At 40.7% G+C, this 22,793-nt stretch overlaps 1 protein-coding gene across 7 annotated transcripts in view; it reads left to right on the forward strand.

Annotated features, from left to right (window-relative positions):
- The window catches only part of FAT3 (FAT atypical cadherin 3), a 400,923-nt gene extending 378,364 nt beyond the window's left edge, over positions 1 to 22,559 (forward strand). For 2 of the 7 annotated variants that reach the window (XM_088159363.1, XM_088159365.1), the window contains 6 exons: positions 4,732 to 4,885; positions 6,060 to 6,715; positions 9,391 to 9,504; positions 12,880 to 12,939; positions 15,443 to 15,478; positions 16,087 to 22,559. In XM_088159363.1, the coding sequence (XP_088015489.1) occupies positions 4,732 to 4,885; positions 6,060 to 6,715; positions 9,391 to 9,504; positions 12,880 to 12,939; positions 15,443 to 15,478; positions 16,087 to 16,706 (1,640 nt within the window). In that variant the 3' untranslated portion in view covers positions 16,707 to 22,559. Of the gene's footprint in view, positions 1 to 4,731; positions 4,886 to 6,059; positions 6,716 to 9,390; positions 9,505 to 12,879; positions 12,940 to 14,974; positions 15,051 to 15,442; positions 15,479 to 16,086 lie in introns of all 7 variants that reach the window. The other 5 variants (XM_088159366.1, XM_088159368.1, XM_088159369.1 and 2 more) reach the window with 4 other exon arrangements.
- Positions 22,560 to 22,793: the final 234 nt, after the last annotated feature.

Raw genomic sequence — 22,793 nt, forward strand, 5'->3', positions numbered from 1 at the left:
TACACACAAACGCAACCCAGCATTCTGTGATGTGAGTATACCAAATGCACATCAATTATTTTTTAAAAGCTTTTTAGAAATTTTGTGTGTGTTTTAATCTTTTTTATATCTGTGATTATAGGCATCTGTTCTTAAATTCCTGCCTTAAAAGCATGTACATGCCAATCCTCTCATAGAAAGCACTGATTCAGCAAAGACTGAGGTTCATTTTCATACCAACAAGTGGCAAGAGGCAATCATCTATTTGAAGACAGATAAGTTAAATCTGGAGTGGCAGGACTGTGTATGGTGGAAGAATACACTCTCCTTGAAGGTGGCATGTTTTGACTATAGACCTACCAAAATACAAGTGCTGAGAGAGGTCCTCTTCTCCTTCAGTAGTTCTCATCAGTTAACTTGGCATGTAACGTTGTGTGGTCAATGCCAAGGGCAGGGCAGTTTCTGGGCATCGAGTTTGTCAGGTCTAGCTGCATAGCAGGGAGAGAAACTACACAGAGAGGCCAGAAAAAGTCAAAAGAAAAGAAAAGAAACCGGGAAAAGCCAAAGCACGTTAACAGATAAAAGCCAGCCTGTTTTGCATGGGATAGATAGAAACAGGAACATACACATGTTAAAAAAAAAAAAAAAAAATTGGCAGCAGTTTGGAGCATCCTCTTTAATAAAGCCAAGTAAACCTTAGGATAGACAGACATTCAGATGCTCAGGCTGGGAATGCTACCAACAGAGATGTTCGCTACATAACGACACCCCATCTGCTGATGGCACCGTGCCTGCCTTATGCTGCTGCCTCTGCTTCTTGAGTGCCAAACAAACAGAGGTAGAGGCAGGGAGTCTGTGTAGAGTCCTGTCTTACTGCATGCTGCTCTTCAGTAAGGTCTGGGATGAAAAACACCTTTTCCTCTGGATAGGGACATGCCAAGGGAGCAGTAAGAGAAGCTGTTTGCATCACACTGAGAAGGTGAGATTTAACTAGGGGACTCAGGTTTATAAAGGAGCAAGAGAGAAGCCTTATAAAACAACCAGTAAGCCCAAGACAATGTGTAGACCTATGTTCACATAATGTTTCAGGTCATGAGTGGTATTTGATGCAAATCTTCTGATCGTTATCTCTCCCTGGGCTTCACTTCCCGCTGTGGAGAGGCAAGGAATCAGAGGGCAGGACCAAGCTGAATTGGAAGACAGTTGGTCCCAAAGCCTGAGCTGCAAACAGTGAGGATACTGGCTCCTCAGCACCAGCTGTTTGGCTCCACAGACCCACTGCTGCTGCTTTGCAAGACTTGTTAATGTAGATACAGCCTAAAAAGGCTGTATTGTTGCTCACAGCTTGTTGCTCTTAGGTCAGCTGTTGGTACATGCTGCTGTGACACATGCTGAGAATGTTGTGGTCCCACCCTAGAAGCATTTCAGAGGTGTTTTCCAGATCTTCCTGTCTTTTTCCACTGATTGTCTCTGAAGAAATACAGTGGTGACATCACAAAATTAGCTGCCTTGGAGAATGCAGATCAACATTTCTAGGAATGAAATATTCATTCCTCTTGGAGGAAGCTCAGATGGACTGTATGATATTAAATGTTGATGAATTTTCAAGTCTTCAGTGCTTTCATTGTGAACAGGATCAAGCCGTACATTGTTTAAAAGAGATTTTTTCATCCCTTGCTAGAGGACAGGACACTGAGCTTTTTCTCATCCTTGAATGTGAGAAGTTGGCATGTTATTCTTGTTCAAAACAGGAGGGAAGACATGAATGGTACATTAGCAGGATATTAAATTATAAATATATAATAAAAATCCTTTATTAGACCTAAGATGCACTCGCAGCCAGAAGGGTTTTCTTTACTATTTACCTTTGTCCACAGCCATGTGGCTAAAATATGCAGTAGCCAGCAAAATTACAGCCTCTGCTGAGAGGTTTGGAGAAGGATTAAAGGTCTGGCAGGTCTTCTGGCTGAGCTGCTATATACTGTCTACTGAGCCATCATATCAGCTCTTCTCTTCCTCACTCCATGAATTTTGACATATGCTTTGCTGTGTTGGAGACCTCCTGGGTGAATACTCTGCAGCTCTGAGCATGTGTGTCATGGAAAAGTTCTGTGTCTTCTGCCAGTGGCTTGGACTTGGCAGGTGTATGGCAGTGAGTCCAACGAGAGGAAACACCAGTGATAAATATGGTAATTTATTACTGTCTTGTTTTAGTGCCTTCTTTATTTCTAACTTTGATCCTTAGAATCTACAGTGAATATACTTTAGTCTTCTAATATCTGATGTGTGTTCCACCATCATTAAATCAAATTGCGTGAAAAATGTAGGCTTTCAGAAGCAGACTTCTATTTTGATCCCTTTCATACACTGCTGGACAGGGCTCTGACCCATCTGGTGCATTCAGCTCCATCTCTTCTTAGTATAAAATGCATGAATCCATGCTTCTTTTATAGTTGGTAGTAGAAGTATTTTTTAATCAAGTTTTTTTTTATAATGAAAAAATGTAAACAGAATATGTTACAGAACAGAACTTAGAACTTAGCTGAAACAAAAACAAGACATGAAAAGAAAGTGATTCAAAGGCTTTGGCTTGCATATGATTGGCACCTAAGAACTTGGTTGAAAAACAACAGAAACTTGGCTTTTAACATCACTTTAGAGTTATGGAGTTTTTTAAAATACCAGATAACAAATAGAATAGCATATATATTCTGCTGTTATATAAGGCAGCAGAATTGATTATGAATAAAGTGGTTTATATTTGAATTGAACATTCTCCTTTTGCTTAAACTCATTGAGACTGTAAAAAACATTACTGTAAATTTTTGAACTATAGATGTCACTGTTCAGTCATAAAAAGGAAGCACTGAAACAGCCTTATTTATTCGTGCTGTGAATTCTACCTACAGTCACAGGTTTGTAATTCTTCAGACCCAGATCAGATAGGTCCAGAAAGCTGTTCACATTGTTTGAGTGAGATACTTTTAAGACACAAAAAGAAATAATCCCATCTGGCTGCTGCTGACTAAACATGCTTTCTGGAAGCCCAAAAGTTGAATAATTTATCTTCTTAACTCTGTAACCTTGGAAAGATCAGTGTGTCTGTCTCCCTTCTTGTAGCAGGACAATGAAACAGCATGATATTTGAGTATTTCACTTATCTTCAATTAAATAGCATTGGACTCTTGACTGAGTATGCCAGCGAGTCTGGTTCCAAGTTTATTCTCAAGAGCCTGTCCTCATGAAAGAATTCAATTAGAGTAACTGAACAAGGCGAATTGAACCGTATAGGACATAAAAGATGTGGGAGTCTTGATGCAGAATTGCTTGTTCCTTATGCCTTCATTGGGTTGTTCCATATTGTTTCCATGAAATTCTTTTCCTTGTAACTGTGCTAGCAGCTCCTGCCATGTTTTCCAAAAGAGTAACTTTAAAAAACAAGTATTTCAGCTTTTTTCCAGATGTACAGATATAGAAAGTTTTTAAAATACGTTTAAAAGTCTCACCACTGAGAGATGATATTTCCACAACATCAGCTTGACTGCCAATAATTTTGACACTGAATTGAGTTGCACTCAACCATTTCAGCTCTAACTGCGGCCGTATTAATGGCAGGAAGGTTCCTTGTTTTAGCTGCTTAAAATGCTATATTCACTAAGTATGTGAACCCCATAACTGGAACTTGAACCTTGCCTACACATCTGTTTAGGACATTTGGATTATATAAGGAACTTTTTAAAAGATCATCCAAAGTTTTTTTACAGACATCCAGGAAAATTTTGCTGGTTCAACAGCTCTAACTTAGGAGTCTTCCACTTCCAGGGACTGTCTTAGCTATCTCATGGCTTTCACAGCCTACATGTTCCATGCTCTTTTCAAGTGAAAAAGCAGTCAGATTTCCATATCCAGTTCACAGCCTTAAACGATGCACTGCCTCACTGGATTTCTTTGTGACCTTAAATAAAGATTTTATTAATGGCATTGTGCCATATGAACTCACAGGGAGAGAAAAAAAATATATTTGTCATTTTGATGTTGCCCCTGTGTTGGCAAAAAAACATAGAAATGGGACTTAATTCCAGACAGGGTCGCCCTCCACATGAATGTTGTTGTGTCTGATGAATTGCAGTCAGTGATTAATCAGAATGTGGTGGCATACACTGAACATAATCAGCTCTGATTAGGGCTGGTATTGCCCAGGTCAGCTGGTATTTTGAAGTTTATAGTTTTTGCCTTGATGATGCACTTTGTAAAACTGATGTTTTATTGCTGTCACTTCCCTGTTGTGTTGTCCTTGTAAAGGGCAGAGATGGAAAAGCTCTCAGCTGATTGGTATTTGTTCGTGGGTGAAGTCCAAAAAGGAGAGTAGACTGCCACTATCAGCAAACATTTTCAAAAACTTGGGAAATATATCCTTGATCTGGAATATTTCTTGTTATCCTTCTTAAAAGGTGTTTGCAAATTACAGTAATTTTTACCTGAATCATGACAATTAGAATGGTCTGGGCTGCAGCAATTCCTCTGGTAGCTGGTTGTAGACGTGAGCTCTGGTTGTCTGGGCATCTCAGATAGACAGACTCTTGACTAGCAATGTGTGAACCACATGGAATAGACCACAATGAGTGTAAACATCCCCTTGCCCCCACAGTACAATTTATTTTTCTGTGTAAAGCAGCCAAATGGATCCTCTTGCTTTTAGACAGACTCAGTGGTGGGAGTCTAATTTCCCTCTCTCTGTCCCTCACTTCCCAGGGTACCATTGCAATTGCCTCTCCCAGTTTACAGGACGGAATTGTGAGTCAGAGATCACAGCCTGCTTCCCAAATCCTTGCCGGAATGGAGGCTCATGTGATCCCATCGGCAATGCTTTCATCTGCAGCTGCAAAAATGGACTGACAGGAGTAACGTAAGTGTCCCTCCCCAGGTGGGCAATGGGAGCTTTTTGGCTCAGTGATGGTGGGCCTTTTGATCAGTCATTTTGTATCCAACAGCTATGATTCATCTCACGAAAAATAACCTCAACCTTAGCACTTATTCCAAGCCTAAGCTAATGGCAGCTGAGAAATCCCTGAGATTTTCATGCTCAGAAATGTTTTTCCTGAACTTAACCCTCCAAATTGTTGATTCAGGATGTTAACACAAGACAGTTTTCTCTGAGATACACCTAAGTGTTGCCAGCTTTTTGAACAATCTCACAAAACCTGTGGAAGCTGCTGTGTAATCTTTGTTTTGAAAATGGATCAATTATTTAGTCACCTTAGGCCTGACATAAAAGGTTAATTTATTGCAGTCATTTTTTAAAATCCCTGCCTTGATCGTAAACTTGGTGTAGACAGAAAATCTCCACCTGCCCATCAACATGCTTTGTCCCTCGTCTGGTTTGTCTACTGTTTGTACTTATTCCTCTTCATTTTACTACCTTTTGTTCTTTCAAATTCTCTTTATGGTTCCCGTTCTTTTTTTTCCCCTTGCCTCTAATATTTGTTTATCTCCAGACCTAAAAAATTTTACATAGTCAGTGTATCCTTCTCTTCTCTTCTCTTCTCTTCTCTTCTCTTCTCTTCTCTTCTCTTCTCTTCTCTTCTCTTCTCTTCTCTTCTCTTCTCTTCTCTTCTCTTCTCTTCTTCCTCTCCTTCCTTCAATAAACACTCTGAATTTTTTACTGTATTTTTTCTCAACTGTCTTTTCCTTGAATCCCCCTCACTAATATTTTGTATTGAAACCCATGGGGTAGTCCAAAAACAATATAAAAAGCAGATTCTCTGTTACATTCGGTAAGCCTCATTAGGGTCATGGAGCCTTTTCCTATCATATCCTTTATTTCTTTCTTGGTATCTGTCAGATGCTTTAAGCTCTTAATTCCTTCTTGATATTTCCATTTTATTGTCTTCTAAAAACCCATGTAATGACTGTAGAAAAAATTAAATGCTGTTCAATAATATGATAATAATAGGATAATTTGCAAAGTACCGCAAGGTGTTAACTAATGGCACCATTTTGACAAGATAAGGCATCATGCTCAAGCTGGACTGCTTCTTAGATGTTCTCCAGTTCCCAGACTCTCCTTTTCTTCTTTTAAGGTGTGAAGAAGACATCAACGAGTGTGAAAGAGAAGAATGTGAAAACGGTGGCTCCTGTGTCAACATCTTTGGTTCCTTTCTGTGTAACTGCACCCCTGGCTATGTGGGTCAATACTGTGGTCTTCGGCCCGTGGTGGTTCCCAATATACAAGCTGGGCATTCCTACGTTGGCAAGGAGGAGCTGATAGGCATAGCCGTGGTCCTGTTTGTCATATTTGTGTTAATCGTTCTTTTCATCATTTTTCGCAAGAAAGTTTTCAGGAAGAACTATTCCCGCAACAACATCACGCTTGTGCAGGACCCGGCTACTGCAGCCCTGCTCAACAAGAGCAATGGCATCCAATTCAAGAACATCAGGAACAGTGGAGACAGCAGAAATATCTATCAAGAGGTTGGGCCTCCACAGGTGCCAGTGAGGCCAATGGCCTATACCCCGTGCTTCCAGAGTGACTCACGGAATAACCTGGACAAGATAGTGGATGGGCTTGGTGTGGAGCACCAGGAGATGACAACGTTTCATCCCGAGTCCCCTCGAATACTGACAGCCAGGAGGGGGGTGGTGGTGTGCAGTGTAGCTCCAAACTTGCCTGCTGTGTCTCCCTGTCGCTCCGACTGTGACTCCATCAGGAAGAGCACATGGGATGCTGGGACAGAAAGTAAGTATCACTGCGTGCCGGTCTCGTTCTTCCCTGCCAGTGGGAAGGGTTGCCTTCAGGATGCAGCAGGTACTCTTAATGCTCCAGCCTAACACATGTGAATTACTACATTTCTCCAAGAAGTGATCTGGTTTAATTTTGAAAGGTTATAATTAAAGCAGACATACAAGACCTCTACTTCTATGCATGAAGTATGACTGAAAGCATTTCTTTCACTTGTTTGGAAAGCATGTATGAGTAAGTGCTCTGAGCATTTTTCGAGTGATACAATGCAATCATCTTTCTATTGGAAAAAAACAATTTGGGGCAGAATTCTCAAATATAAGTTCTGTTAGGTTGAGGCTGTTTGTTTCCCAAGGGAGCTAAAAATATTTAAACCTCCTGCAAGAAGCAGTTCTGGTTTGCATCAGGGAGAAATGAACTAATTCCCTACTTTCAGAGTCTGTGAAATGAAGCAGAAAATAACATACTGCTTGATGTATGGGATCACCTTTTCAGGCCGTTGCATTCCCCTCTGCATTCAGTATCAGAGTCATCATGGAATTTTCAATCCCCACACTTACCCTATTTGTGCTCTGATGTTCCTCACCTGATAACGCAGTGCTTCCTCCATTCCTGAATGAGTTGCTAGAGATGCAGCAAACTTCACATCTTCTGTCATGACAGGAAATACCAGTTTTCTGGAACTATCCTTGCAAGTCAGAACGTATCATATGGACTGGGAGATGTTTGCTTCACCATATATGATTTTTATGGGTGTTTTCTTTCATTAGGATTTTTTTTCTAATGCATCTTCCAGTACCTGTTGGAGGGGGCTTACAAAAAGGCTGGAAAGGGACATTTCACAAGGGCCTGTAGTCATGAATGGCCTTAAGCTGAAGAAGGGTAGGTTTAGATTAGCTATTAGGAAGAAATTCTTCACTGTGAGGGTGGTGAGGCACTGAAACAGGTTGCTCAGAGAAGGGTGGATGATGTCCCATCCCTGGAAGTATTCAAGGTCAGATTGGATGTGGCTCTGAGCAACCTGGTCTAGTGAATGGTTCCCTACCCATGGCAGGGAAATTGGAACCAAATGATCTTTAAGGTCCTTTCCAGCCCAAACTGATATATGATTCTGTGATCTTCAACCCTATTGCAGCACAGCTTTTACCAAAATTGTCAAGTAAAACTGCACAATCCAGTCCTGTAGCTGAAAGCAGTAGGAACTGAGGAATAGAGAGAGGAATCTGGCAGTAGGTCAAGAGAACAGCATCATGCTGTGCCTGGGGAGGTTCAGGATGGACATCATGAAGAATTTCTGCTCTGAAAGAGTGGTTAAGCCTTGGAACGAGGTACGCAGGGAAGTGGTGAAGTCACGAAGTCACCATCCCTGGAAGTGTTCAAGAAATGATTGGGCGTGGCACTTAATGCTATGGTTTGGTTGGCATAGTGATGTTCAGTCAAAGGTTGGGCTTGATGATCTTGGAGGTCTTTTCCAGCCTTACAGAGTTTATGGTTCTATACCTGTGCCCTAATTCATGCATTTTCATCCAAGGCAGCACACTGACTAAGGTCTTATAATGAAAAATTGAATTAATTTTCATATATTTGGGCTGTATTTCAGGGTTGTATTGTGTCTGACCTTTTAAACCTTTAAATACAGTAATGCTGATTGAAAGCATCATCACACCAGCCCCCACATATGCTCTGTTCTATATTATCCTGGGTGTTTGTGCCAGAGGCACTGCTGATACAGGTATGAATATCTCCACACCATGAGGCCATACCAGGGAGACAGACCTCAGCTGTCACAGAGTGGGAAGCAGTGCAGCTTTGTTACTGCAGCACTCACTCCATCAGCTCCATACCCTGCTGCTCAGCAGGAGCAAATCAGCTCTTACCATGTGGAGGTGTCTCATGCTGGGTAGAAATACCTACAGCTGTGAGGTGGAGAGCTGTACTTTCACTGTGATAGCACCTGAGTTTCTTCATTTATAATTTGCTCAGGTATCTCAGTGCTTACAATGGAGGATAAGTTTTTGTGTTGATGATTATTGCCCATATAATATGTAGTTGAATGTGTTTATTTATATGTGCTTAATTACAGGAGAATTTATACCGTAGGTTGCAGTTACATTTCTAAACAGTAGAGCTGTGAAGACTGAATGTCCCTGATGAAAAGCAATGTAAATTGAAGCATAATCTATTATATGTCAGTGATGGAGCTATTAAAATCTGATCCAAGGGCCACTGATATGAATAACAAGATGCACAGTAACTTTAGTGAGCATTGAATGAGCCTTTAATGAGGCTCTCAAATTAGGAAATGAACAGTAAAGATAAATGTAACTATAATCTCTTGTATAAGCTGTTTATACCACCACATTCCTTAAGTCATCACTTTCATTGCTTTTGAGACTATATGTCATCTAAAAAGACAATATTGAATAGTGATGTTTCTTCCTTGATTACAGTGTTGTCAGCCACTTGAAAGACTCTTTGGGTTTCAAGCACTTCAGAAGTCTAGGTATCTTTACCAACTGCCTCCTTGAATAGGTCGTGTCTTCTGTGTGAAGGAAATAACTTTATTCTGATTCAAATAACAGAAGGCGGGATTTAATTGTATCCATGGTATAAATAGATAAATGTGCATACCTAGAGAGTACCATTTTGCTTTGTCTTTGCTGTCAATGAAGGTAAAGGGGTTGATGACGCTGAAGAAGTCACCTGTTTTTCAGGAAGTAATAAAGGCAGCAACTCTGAAGTACAGTCCCTCAGCTCCTTCCAATCTGACTCTGGAGATGATAATGGTAAGAAGTGATTTCATCTTTATTATGCTGGGGGAAAAGCTATTTATCTCTCTTTCTAATGTTATTAAAACATTCATGTGACATCTCGAAACCCTTTAACGATGCCTAAAGCAAGAAAGTGGTGGGTTCAAACCCTCACTTCGTGTTCCACTTAATAAATTATAGGAATGTAATAAAAATCTTGGTGCTTGGGGCTGTTGTATCAGGACCAAACTTTACAGCGAATTAGAGGTATGATAGAGCAGAGTCACATTGCCAAGATGCAAGTTGACTAATAGGTTACAAGTGAAACTGTAGAATTTATATCATTTTCCTTGCTGGAAGAGCATGACTTTCATGTTTCACCAATCAAATAAAGGGGATTTCTGTGCTATTTTCCAGGTCTCATTCATGGTCTTAACAGAACTCTGCTGGTGCTCAGCCTCAACAATGAGCAAATGAGCCAGTCCCCAGCATCTTGGCTTCTCCCTGGCAGTCACAGCTCAGCAAACAATAGAGCACCATTAAATCCTTGTTCAGTGCATACTCAGTGCCTGCCTCTCATGTCCTGCATCCTCATCTCAGGGGGTGACATGGGCAGAGCTGTACAGTGCCCACAAAGAGGCCACAAAGTCAAAGCAAACCTTTGTTCCTGCAGCCCACGTATGTTGAGCAGTGGGCCCGAGAAAAGTCAAGATGTTTCTGCTGGAGAGGGATGGGGGATGTCAGGGAAGCTTTATTCAGACATGCAGAAAAAGACTAGCACAAAGAAATAGTACTTGGTTTTCTCAGCCACCAGTTAATGAACTGTGTGTAGACTCAGTTCCTCAGCCATGTCATGCAGCTGTTCTCTAGGAACTCTGAAATGCTGGAAAAACCACTGATAGCAAAGTACACTTGCAGTTCCTTTTGGTCTGCTGTGGCTGCAGCATTACAATTATTTTTGTCAGGCTTCTCAATACTTTCCTACCCCTGCACCAAAAAAAAAAACCTTTGGCCTTTCTTTAGAATAAGTATTATTTAATTATATATATTTATATTATAGTTACCTTTGGAGTAATTATTCAAGTGGTCATTTATTGTACAATGCTACTTTTTATATCTCCCAAATTCTAATTAGACATTTCAAACGCCTGATCCTGTCTCCACTGAAACCATTGACACAGTGCCCACAGAAGCTGGATTGGACCTTCTGTGCCCACTCATTTTTTGTGAAAGCTGCATTTAAAATATGGCCTTTAGAGATAACATTTCTAGTTCAGGGTTCAAACAAATCCATATCTTCAGGGAGAAGAAGGGAAGAAACTTAAATCATCTGAGTAATTTGCAGAGATCGATGCAGGACCACATGCTCTGGTTTGCTTGAAGCAGCAGGGAAGGTTTGCAGTGAAAGAGCCTAAAGGGCAAAGCCAAGCATAAGTAAGCATATACATACTCACATGCCTGTACTTTAGGGCTAAAGGATATGCCTCCTGAAGCCATAAATCCTTGCTCTTCTTGTCATTTTAATTCTTTGTACTTCACATACCTGCAAAGGTTAGAAGGTTGTCAGTGAAACCACAACAAATGCAGTTCAGCATCCATGATCTTTGATGAGACAGGACAGTGGCTCCTTCTACAAACCCCTTTCTCCAAAGCCAGGAGCAATGCTGCTGGGCTCTCAGGCTAGCAGAGGGGACAGGCTTGTGTCACACAAATGTACAAATGGCTGTGCTGACACTGACTTGTGAAACTGGGTAGCAGCTTCTGTCTGGGGAAGCCTGTCTTGAGGCAGTGGAGCACTGGGATGGATCCCACTGAAGGTGAAGGCAGCCTCCACTCCTTTCTCTAGGGCTCTTGGAGCCTTCTGGTGCTGTGTCAAGGGCTTGTCTTACCATGAAAACTCACATGGGGTGAGATTTTGAAGCTACTTTTTTTCTCTCACCTTATTTCTTGTGCATTTAAATTACTTAGCTTCCCTAGTCTTTCTGTAGGTAGTTAGCAGTAATTTTTGTAGTCCAAAACCTGAGAAATGCTGTATTTGAGCATTGACTTGCACTGAGCTGTGTGGAGTGGCATTCCCTCCTTTCTGTGAACGTGCTCTGCACAGCTCCCACCAGAGCCAGCCCTTAGTTGCAAAGAAAACTGGGCTGGCCCTGGTTTCTGACCTGGTTTTCACTCTCCTATTTTTTTCCTCTAATAGTTTACAGCTGCCCTCCATGGAGTACTAATTGCATGGAGATCCTTATTTTTCTATAACGTTTATTTTGCATTAGCCAGTACAAGTCTCCTTTGTATAATTACCTTGGCTGTTGATGGCATAAATATACTGATCATAGACACAGAACAGGAGTCCTTTGATTTATCAAGGCTCTTTTTGCTAAGCCCTCACTAGAACTGAGGAAATTGGATTATATACCTGATCCTATGCCCAGATTTTAGTAAAGGTGTGAAAATATTCAACGTATGTCCACAGTGTTAACACATTTCTTGTGACTTCTAAGTCTGTTGGCTGTGTGAAACAAAAAAGTACGTTTTGCCCCACATTTCTGTTCCCCTTCTCAGCCTGCTCCAAGCACTTGGTTTTCTCATAACTAAAGGCAAAGGATAAGGAAAGGATCCAGTGCCCACTCATCCAGAGCTTTATCTTCAGTTTTGATGGGGTTTATCTCATATTCTCAGAGGCAGCTCTGTTAGGTGGTGCATCATCTAGAAGACCACACATTATAGGCCTCCACATTAAACAGCTGCCCAGTCTATATTAATTATTTCAAGGAAAAAGTATGTTTTGTTGGAACACCTGCAGAGAATGCACAAAGCATTTGTGAAACTATTCTGTCAAACACAGGTCAAAATTCGAACCTCATCTCCATGGATATGTCCTCCTAATTATAGCTGTGCTGCTTAACCTCCCTGAGGTATTACTTGGCATGGCACAGACAGTAAATAAGTAAAACATTCCTCTTAGGAAATAGATTGAGCTTAACACCGTTTCTGATGGTGTGATGGTCTAAAAGATAATGATCCTTGGAGCACATGGCACCATCTCTAGAGACCTCTAAGCAAGAATGAATTAGAAATTAGTGTCAGGTAGACAAGATACTGCTTTGTTTAATTGAATCAGCTGACCAGTCTGCTTGAATTTATGAGGTGATACACATCATCCCATATGCCTTTCTGGAAATGCTGGTTTGGAATTTATCACCACTCTGATGATATATGGGATTATCTGAAATGAAATGTCCTGCAACCACTGCATAAATCATGCATTGGTCAGCAGCTTTTTTTTTTTTTTTTTTTAATGTCAGTTCTGTCTTTTGAGAGAATTTATTGTGGTAACATATGATGTGTGTTTTAAATACTAACCTGAAGCTGTCCTTCCCCTCCCTTTATTTTCTACTTTCCCTCCCCTGCAAGCTTCCATAGTGACTGTCATACAGCTTGTCAACAATGTAGTTGACACTATAGAAAATGAAGGTATTTAAATTTTTTTCTTTCTTGTTATACAACAATGCTTCCTATTTTCATTGTGAAACATTCCAGCAGAACCTCACTAATCTACACTGACCAGCAATCTTGTGGCAAGGATTGGGTTTTGCAGATCAGCATGTTCACCAGCAAACATGAAAATGCCAGAGGAATTTGTTACCACAAAATATCTGTGGGTAACTGGAGGTGGTAGAAAAGGTGTCAAGCCCTCATTTCTCCCTGCCAGAGAAAATAAGAGACTGATAATGGAACCATATCATTGAGATTATCCTGGCTGCAGAGACTGGGAAACAGAAGATGGCACAGGAAGTCTGTAAAGTATGCCATGCTGCAGCAGAGCTGGGTTATGTACTCCAGTGGTGTCCCATGGAGAGGACACAGTGGTGGCTGGCTGGTGGCTGGTTTCTCCCAGGAAACCCTGCCAGACAGCAGATGTGTGGGCACAGCTCCACGGATGCCGTGGCTCTCCCGTGGTGTTGGTGACCCCATTCAGCAGAGCATGGCAATGTTCTCCAGCACTCACCTCTTCCACTGACCTCCTGGGTAACCTCAGGCATATCATGTTCTAAGTGACCCTGTAATGCGGGATATCACTATTTTATTTTCTCCATAAAGCACTGAAGAAATGTTTTGTTATCATAGATACGCATTACTTTTATTTATTTTACATTTTTCCTACCCTTGGGCAAATGTCAACTCAACATCAACTCAGGTTACCCACAAGTCAAAAATTTCATCTGTCCTTAACAAATTTAAGACAGATTTTGCATACTTCAGCTAATCTAGTCTGCATAATACATAGAGATAATTAAGTAAATTATTTTTGTGAAACTACTGACTTTTTTCTTGAGCCAGTGTCACAGTAATTTTATTCCTAGGTAGTGATGCCACTTGAGTATTTGTTCATAGTACATTTATTGATTTCCTGAAGTGTGCCATTCTTCTCACTATTAAAAAAAAATTAACTAGCTAAGGTAAGGTTAAGTCAAAAGAAAGTCCCATTCAAAAAAAAAAATAACCTTGAAAAGAAACCAGAGGCACTGCAAATGACCTTGCCTTCCTAAGGGAAAGCTTAAGCAAAACCACTGGCTCATTATCATCCTGTACAGGTCAGAAAAAGCCTGTCTGACTGCAGACTCAAGAGATTGTCACTGAAAAGACTTTGCCCACTTCCCAATATGAAACTTAAGATTCTTGCCTGCTCTGCAGCAGAGCTGATGGACGTGGTGAATAATTAGCCACACTGGAGCTCTGGGCAGAATCCCTGCCACAGAGTCGTGGGAGGATGGGGCTCCTGCCCCAGGGCCCTGCCTGGGGTTGTGCAAGTTGGTGAATTAGTGAGGTTCTCCTGGATCCTGATCCACACAGCAGGGAGACCTCACACATCTCAGGTGCAGTGCCATCACACCGACCCAAATACAGCAAAATCCACTGTACAAAGAAGAGAGAAATGCAGAAGAGAGGTTAGGGCCGGTTCAGACACTGTTGCTAAACCTGCAGTAGCCCCAGCCCTCCTCACTCCAGGACATGGCAGAGCAGGTGGAGAGCTCCTGCCTGCTGTCGAGCTAAGGGAGAAATCACCATCACCACATGCACTATGTGGTGATGAGCAAGGGCAAGTGTGGTCTTAGTAGGTGAAGGGCTGGAGAGGTCTTTTCTGCCCTCGCCTGTGTCTGAGCCACAGAGGTCACGAGCTGTGATGCCATAAATGTCTGTTTCTCCTGCCAGACCTCCTCCAGCAATGTCATCCAGAGACTTTGCCCGATGACTTCTTGCATGAAGCCCAGTAACATGCAGCTGAACAAGAGCATATCCATCTAGAAAATGCTGCAGCTTATTCCCTGCTCTTGTCTCACATAAAACCTCCTTCCTTGCTCTCTCCCCCACCCCTGCACCCTCTCCATACTGGAATGCCTCCCTCCCCACCAGCTAGCATGGCAGTGCAGGTGGGAGGTGGGTGTGGGGTTGCGGAGCATTGTAGCTGATAGCCCCATTAAATGGCTTTGTATTCTATTCTATTCAGGTTCTTATACCGTGCCCATCACCATGGTATCTGAGCCCAGGTGGGCCCAGATTTGTTTGAACCGGCCCTGAGAATGGTAGATTCTTATTTTTCTGTTTCAAAGTGAACAAGTTAGAGAAAAATGTACTTTGCGATTATAAGCCGTGTCGATGGTGGATAGCCCTTTTTTATTTTAAGAATTACAGCTCCAATGTAATTCTATATCTGTTCAGTGAGGGTAAATAATTAAGATATGATAGAAAAGGAATATAATACACAACATAAACATTTCTTTATATGCGTCTGCATTTGACAGACAAGCTTATCTCGTACGTTAAAATAAAGAATAATTAAAAATCCTACTAAAATGACACCATGGCAGCTGTACTTTAAAAATATGCATGCTGAGTTTTGTATTTTCACATTTACTACAATGCTGGTGACAAGCTCCGAGTTACCAGTTTTTGCTTTTCACTTTATATCTGACAGTGTCTGTTATGGATCAAGGACAGAACTACAACAGAGGTGATTTTTCTGGGACACCTTCTGCCTGTGGGCCGGGGTGGGCAGAGCACTGATTTGATCTATTTGTTTTTTTTTTTCTTGAACTGCTTCATGTGTACTCTTTTGTTTGAATTCTGTTGGGTTCAAAAGATGCATGAGAATGGTCAGCCACTTTTTTTGTTTCAAAATTCAGTTTTCAGTCAATCGAATTATTTGCTTGCACACTTTCTTTTTTGAAGTCATTGGAGGTGGAAGGGGAGATAAGATCCCATAAGCATGCTGACTGCATTTTAAGATTTTTTTTTTTCAAATAACTGTGAAAAGCAGTAATTCAGACATCCTGATTTCTTGGATTCATAGTTTCTAATACAACTCAGTAGCATCTTAAAAAGAAACATGCCTGAGAGTGGGGGTGTTTTGTTTCTTTGCTTGTTTGCATTAGCATCATAATGCAAGTTATTCTCCTTCTCTACCCCTTTGGTCAGAGCATGACTGACCTGTATCCGTGGCCTGTGGCGCATGCTGTGATTTGAATGTTCTGTAAGGACTCAGGCAAGGGCATGCAGGACACTCTGCTCTCCTCTGTGGTCTCATCCTAACAGAGCACTGTGGTTCTCTCCCTGCTGCAGCGTATCACTGGGATACCTCTGACTGGATGCCCAGTGCTCGCCTGTCCGACATTGAGGAGGTGCCCAATTTTGAGACGGCAGAAGGAGGCTCGGCTCATCACGGCAGTACCAGAGAGCTGGAAACAGATTACTACCTTGGTGGCTACGACATCGACAGCGACTACCCTCCCCCTCACGAAGAGGAGTTTTTGAGCCAGGACCAGTTACCACCTCCTCTCCCAGAGGATTACCCTGACCAGTATGAAGCCCTCCCACCCTCGCAGCCAGTCTCCATGGCAAGTACTCTCAGCCCTGACTGCAGGAGACGGCCGCACTTCCACCCGAGCCAATACCTCCCTCCCCACCAGTTCCCCAATGAGACGGACACCACAGGATCTCAGACTGGGAACGAATTTAGTACTTTTGCTGCTGGCCCAAGCCAGAACACAGAAAATGTTAGTGCAGGTAAGATGCCCTTATCCTTGCACAACTCTCTCAACGCCTCCTCCTCTGACGTCTCAGCCAGCTGCGGCTTTGATGACTCCGAAGTAGCCATGAGTGACTTTGAAAGCGTGGAGGAACTCAGCCTAGAAAATGTTCACATTCCATTTGTGGAGACTCAGCAGCAGACACAAGTGTAAAGGAAGCTCCTTTCTTCTTCCTTCTCCTCTTCTTTTTTTTTTTTAATTTTGTCATTTGGTCCAATTAATAGTATAAATATTGAGAAGAAATTTTGCTGAAGGTGTGTCTATATATATATTGGGCAAAGAAAAGTACAGTATAACCCATTATTAACTTGTTCAGAAATGATACTGTATGTGCAGACACGAAGAGACCAATTGTGTTAAGTATTGTACATCACAAAATTGTTACAGACAATCTGGAGAGTGTGTACCTTCTATTTATTATCAAGAATAAAACTCAGCTTTTGAGGCAGGGGAAAAATAACTGCTAAATAATTTCTTTCTCTCTCACAAAGTTGGATTGTTTTGGGGTTTTTTTTGGCATTGTGTTATTAAAAGTGTTACAGTGTTATGATCTCCCCACAGTATTAAGGCACGGGTATGCATCATTGTAGGATGCACTGATGCATGAAATTTTATGAAGTGAAAGCAATTGATCACTGGGGCTGCTGCATACAACATATCAGCTGGCTAAAAAAAGCAGCATTTATGAATTGACCTATCAAAGACAAGTGACCAGTTATTTGTCCTTAAATATTTATCTATACTTTTGTTTATTGCATAGCATTTCATTCTACTTTGTGTAGAGTAACACACATACACATGCAGAGTTTAGATTTACTCCAAATTGGCTTACTTTGGTTGTCATTTTTAAAACCTGATGTCAGGTGCTTGTTCATTAGGACTTTGCCCATGAGGACTTCCCGAAATGCCAGAGTTTGGCTCCAGAGTGGCCTGGTTTTGCCGTAGCTGTGTATTCACAGCCTCTCTTAACACGTATGCAATGTGAACATGGATCTGAAAACATGGGGTAACCTACACAGCCGATCATTTGTTGGAAATTTCATGCTTGAGTAAACAGCTCTTTGACAGCAGTCCTCATGCTGCAGTTACTGCAGTAAAATTAGTTGCAATTAAGTTACGTATAAGGCTGCTGTAACCTCACATCATTAATTTAACATCTTTTGGCAAATGTCCATCCCTAGAGTCCACAGGATGAGTTCTCAGCTGCTGTAGACTGACTCAGTCGGTGGAGCTGCATGAATGGACTGTGGCCAAAGATCTGTCACTAGATTTTCCACTGGGTGCATGATTTTGTAGGATTTGAGTACATCCAAAGGTTGTTTGCAGACTTCAGAATATTGTTGTGCAATCAAGAAAACCATGGCATCTGTGTGCTTTTATGCTTCCCTCAGTCTGATTAATGGTCTTTCACATTGATTTGGTCAGAGCAGTCAAGTGCAATCTGGAAATATGGGATTTTCACTCAATGTATTAAAGCAGAGTATACACACCTGTTGCTTGGTGCTCTGAAAATATTTTTACCACTGCATTTTACAGTGTCTGTGTACCTTACCCGTGAATGTGAGTCTACGAGCCTGCATTGCTGTTGGATTTTCATCCATTTCTTCCATGGCATAATTCTGTCATTCTGAAAAGCTATTGAATACCTGAATCATTGTGATAAATGAACAGATTCATTAGCAGGGGTGAATCACCTTAAGTGGATAGTTTCAGCAGTTGTATGCCAGGGCATGTTCTTGACTGCCATGAGTTTCACACAAAATTAAATTGTGGGCCATTTCTTGACATACAGGAAGGGTTTGTTTAGAAATTTTCCCCAACACAAAGAAATTACTAGTAGAATGTAATTTAAATAATTGCAGCTTGTAACACTTTTAATAAACAGGATTTCAAGAATTCTTGAAGTAGGTACAATGTGTTGCTGCTTCCCTCCATTAGCTCATATAGCTATGAAAAATTTTCTTTGGGATGATGCAGCAATTCTTCAGTAGAAAACAGCTCATTATGCAGGTATATGAATAGAATGAGTGAACTTGTAGAACAAATGTACTGCACATACAAGTATTATCAAGTACTTGTCTGCAAATAGGTCCTGTCCATTGAATTTATGAATGTCACTTGGTCTTCTCAAAGTAAACATGCTTCTGTAAAAGTGATATATTCTGAATGTGCTCATGGTGCGTTTCAAACCCTTTCCCCTGATATTATTCCTGTGTTTTTAAGAAGAAAAAAATATGGAAATTTGTATTGTGATTGCAAGGAATTGATGGATTTGCCAGAAAGCCATAAAATGGTTTGGCAAGCCTAGAGGCGTGGATAGAGGATAACTCGTATCGTTCGTGAAGTCTGTGTTACAGGAAAGGAAATGCAATTAGATTGATGTCTCTTCAAGAGTTAGGAGCATCAGAGTTGGCAAAGCAATTCTGCAAATTCAGCTGCACTTTTAAAGCTTGTGTGACCTTCTGAGAATGTGATGCTCTCTTAGCATCGGGCTGCAGTTTACATGAGGTTTGCTCCCACTCAGTTTTGATTTGAGACTTTTTTATCCATTATGCAGCTAATTCTGTTCAAGCCCCCAGCTAGTTATTAGGTGTACTTGTCACCTGTCTTCTGTAGTGAAGGTTCTTGTGTAAGTCTGAGACACCGATATCAAACCTTCACTGGGACATATCAAAAGTGTCACAAGGGACAGCACGATGGGAGCTTAGTGATTGCCATACAAAAAAAAAAAATGTTTCTTACCAAGCTTGTTGCCTCAGTAATACATTGTTGGTAGTGAGTTTTAATAGTAAAATATGCATAAATACAATGTATAGTACTTTTTCTGTTTGATGTTGTTGCCATTTCATTTCACTGAACGCCTACTTATTAAAGTGCTGTTGGGAAGGTGCCAAGGATCACCTGTTCAGCCTTCTCTGTCCTGTTCATGATTTCTATACCTCAGTATCTCCTCCCCTCCAAATCCATCTTCAGATACTCCTCTGTGAATATTGGTACTTCTGTGGCCGTTCTGGTTTTGCTTAGGCTCTTTTTTATAATGATAAGACCCAAATGCAAATCTAAAGGTGAAATACCTCTTAGGGAATAAGATTTTCATATTAACATCTCTTATTAAACCAAGACATTCTATTTTCTTTTTAATTGCTACTCCACATGAACAAGTCAAAATCTTCTAATCTGGAACATAAGAACACATTCATAACATAATGTAAGAATTACCATTCATATTAGCACTTCCAATATATATTTCCTTTTTCTGCCATGTGATGATTTTTGTATCACTTCTGCCGTCAGGTCTCTGGTTCTGCAAGAGCTACCCTGTGCATTTCTGCTTATCCTGTGTGTCTGTATTTCAAACTACATCCCTGTAGATGGCTCCACTACGTGATATTTTCTGTCAGAATCATCTGTAACAGATGATTTCATAGGCTTAATGAAGTATTTTTTAGTATCACTGGCTTATAACTTAAGATCAAGAAAGTTTTTGCTTTTTGGAAAGAAGCAGCAAGATAAAAAAAAAAGCAACTTGTTAAAATGCAAACAGGCATTTATATCAGAAATCACGAACTTTGCCAGGGGTGTATGAGTCTAAGTAACAGGGTGCTTGTTCTCTGCATTTTGATCAAGTTGAGAATATCATGCACTGTGCTAGCCTTTTTAATAACGCTGGCAATGGAAAGAGCCTTACAGTGACTACAACGTGATTTATTCTGCCAATACCACATCCGGTGGCCTTGTGCAAAAGGAAGAATTAGGCTTATGTATCATTCTTAAGTATGTTAATTACTTTGCCTTTGTATTATAAATATTAAAAAAAAAAAAGGGCAACCCCCCCTCCAAAACTATAAACAGTGGACGTAATTGCTGTCCTTGACCTGTATCTTAAAGTGGAATAAAGGGCCAAATGTGACACCATGGAATCACTCCCCTCCCATGGGAGAAAATGGACAACGCCACTAGACAACCCCAACCATAAAGTTGTCTTCCTCTAGGACCCTCCTATAGGATACAGCGTATGAAGGCAACCAGGAGGACTTTGGAATGCAGAGATTCACTACAGAACCATGATATCCTGTTTCCCTTAAGCTCAGTGACATCTTTGATCCTGAGCTATCCCATGGGTTTCTTTTAATATGTAATTCCAATAAAAGGCTGGAAGGAGTGAAGGGCTTCTCACTGTCACTGTTTTCCCAAACCTGAAAGTTGTGTGATCCGTCTGTCAAGCAGGGTCTCTACCTCTGCATGTCCCACAAAGAGCTTAAATTTTGGTCTTTGGAATTTTTTCTCCTGTTCTCTAAATTCTCTAGTGTAGTCTGAAGTAGTCAGAAACTCAGTGTGGCTGCAGCACAGTGAATAAAAGCATGTCATAAAATGCTCATCAGTGGGGAGGCAGTAGCCTGTTGTCTTCTGTGAGCCAGGCAGAGACATTTTGAGAATATGACATAAAAGTTGTTGCTCGTCTCCTATAAATTCCATCATAAAGAAAAACATGGGCTGAACAAGACAAATGGCTAAGAACACACTTTACTCCTCATCGAGCTCCTGCTTGAAAAAGCTAAATGGATGCTATAGTAAGTATATCCTAACAGTCAACAATAACTGCTGTCCTGGGAGAGGGAGTTGAAGGTGCCCTGGACCAGTCCTGCTAAGCTTCATTTGGAAAGGAAGCATCCTTAATAATGGAGGAAGCCAGCTCTTCAGAACCAGTATGAAAGTACATCTGTGCTTTGTAGATAATGTTTGGAGCTATTCACTCAGTAATAATGGGCATTTCATTGGTTTCCAATAAGAGAGTTACATCTTCAGCTTCATTCCCTGATGGTTTACCATTGTTTACCATGTGGTAAAAACTGTGCTTTTTTGCCTGTTTGCATCTCTGCTCCTCTCAATACACCAAACTGTGATTTGAGCCTTAGAAATGTAGACCATTGCCCATTACTCATGGCTTTTAGCCTGTGTTCATGAACTTAACATTTAACATCTCCATTATCAGAAGGGCCATTCAGTTAGTAAATTAGCTGCATCATCCAAGGGATGGGCGGATGGGGAGGAAATTAAATTAAATTTGTTTCTTTATGTAATAATGAAAAGCAATAATTGCAAATATGTCGTATTACACAAAGGCCATAAGTAATCTTTACCAGTGTTAAGAGTGCACTTGAACTGTGTTATGGAAAGAGATTGGAGCCCTCAGAACTGTAGCATTCTTTTGTCATAGGAATACCTGAAACACTATTAATCAGCAATGCAATGAGCCCATACTGCCGCTTTTCAGGAGATGACAAAGATGTTTAGGAGTGAAAGCAGTTCTCTTTAAAGCACTGTATTGGAAAAGATTGTCTTGTAAATTTTACCTGTCTCAAGCAGGCTGGTTTGTAAAGATGTATGTTTTGGTGTTTAAAAAGAAGTTTATAAAATAATGTATATAATGGTTTCAAATTACCAGGCTTTTGTAGATATTTGATGCCAATCAGGTTGCTTTAATTTCTTTTGTTCGTTTGTTTGTTTGTTTGATATAATTCTAAAGAGTCATCAAAGTTGGTTTAAACTTCTAAGATAACAGAAAAAACAAAAACGTTTTAGATCTGAAAACTTTTTAATCATTTCAAAATGTACTGTAACTTTCCTTTGGGTTGAGTTCTTTTTGTTTAACTTCTTTCTGGTTTTAAGAAGATTTTTAATTGAATTTTTTAAATGAATGTGTTTTGCACAAAGAACCTAGAGATATGATTTTTATTCCATTTCAAGTAGGTATTAAGAAATGTCATTTTTCCAATGACAACAAATTCAACCTTATGCAAAAGGGAAGGTTTATCACTTTGAGTGGGTATAGTTCTTCATCTGAAAACTAATTGTTCCTTCATAATTGCTGTTGGCAGTATTGTCTTGTGTTCTTTTGCTATAAAAACAAAACAACAAAAAAAAGTGTACAGGTTTGTAACTGCCAAAATTTGCTAAAGTTGATGGTTAAAATAAGTTTTCCAAGTAAACAAAAAGAAAAGCCCAGCTGTGTTGACTGCTTTTTGATTTTTCTCCTACTTTCAAAGGAGGGAGCAAGATAAGATACACCAGTTCTTCAAGGAATGTAGCATTTCATTCCCCCTCTGTGTTGCAGAAAATGCTGCTTTTTTGGACTCTTTAAATTAATTTCACTATTACATGGAAATTCCTCCATAGGGGCCCCTACCTGTGCTGCAGTGCACTCTTGCCAGGAGTTGTGTAGCTGATGTGTGTATTCTA

This window comes from Sturnus vulgaris, chromosome 2 (genome assembly GCF_052056855.1).
Source record: "Sturnus vulgaris isolate bStuVul1 chromosome 2, bStuVul1.hap1, whole genome shotgun sequence".
In the NCBI taxonomy this organism is placed as follows: Eukaryota; Metazoa; Chordata; class Aves; order Passeriformes; family Sturnidae; genus Sturnus; species Sturnus vulgaris.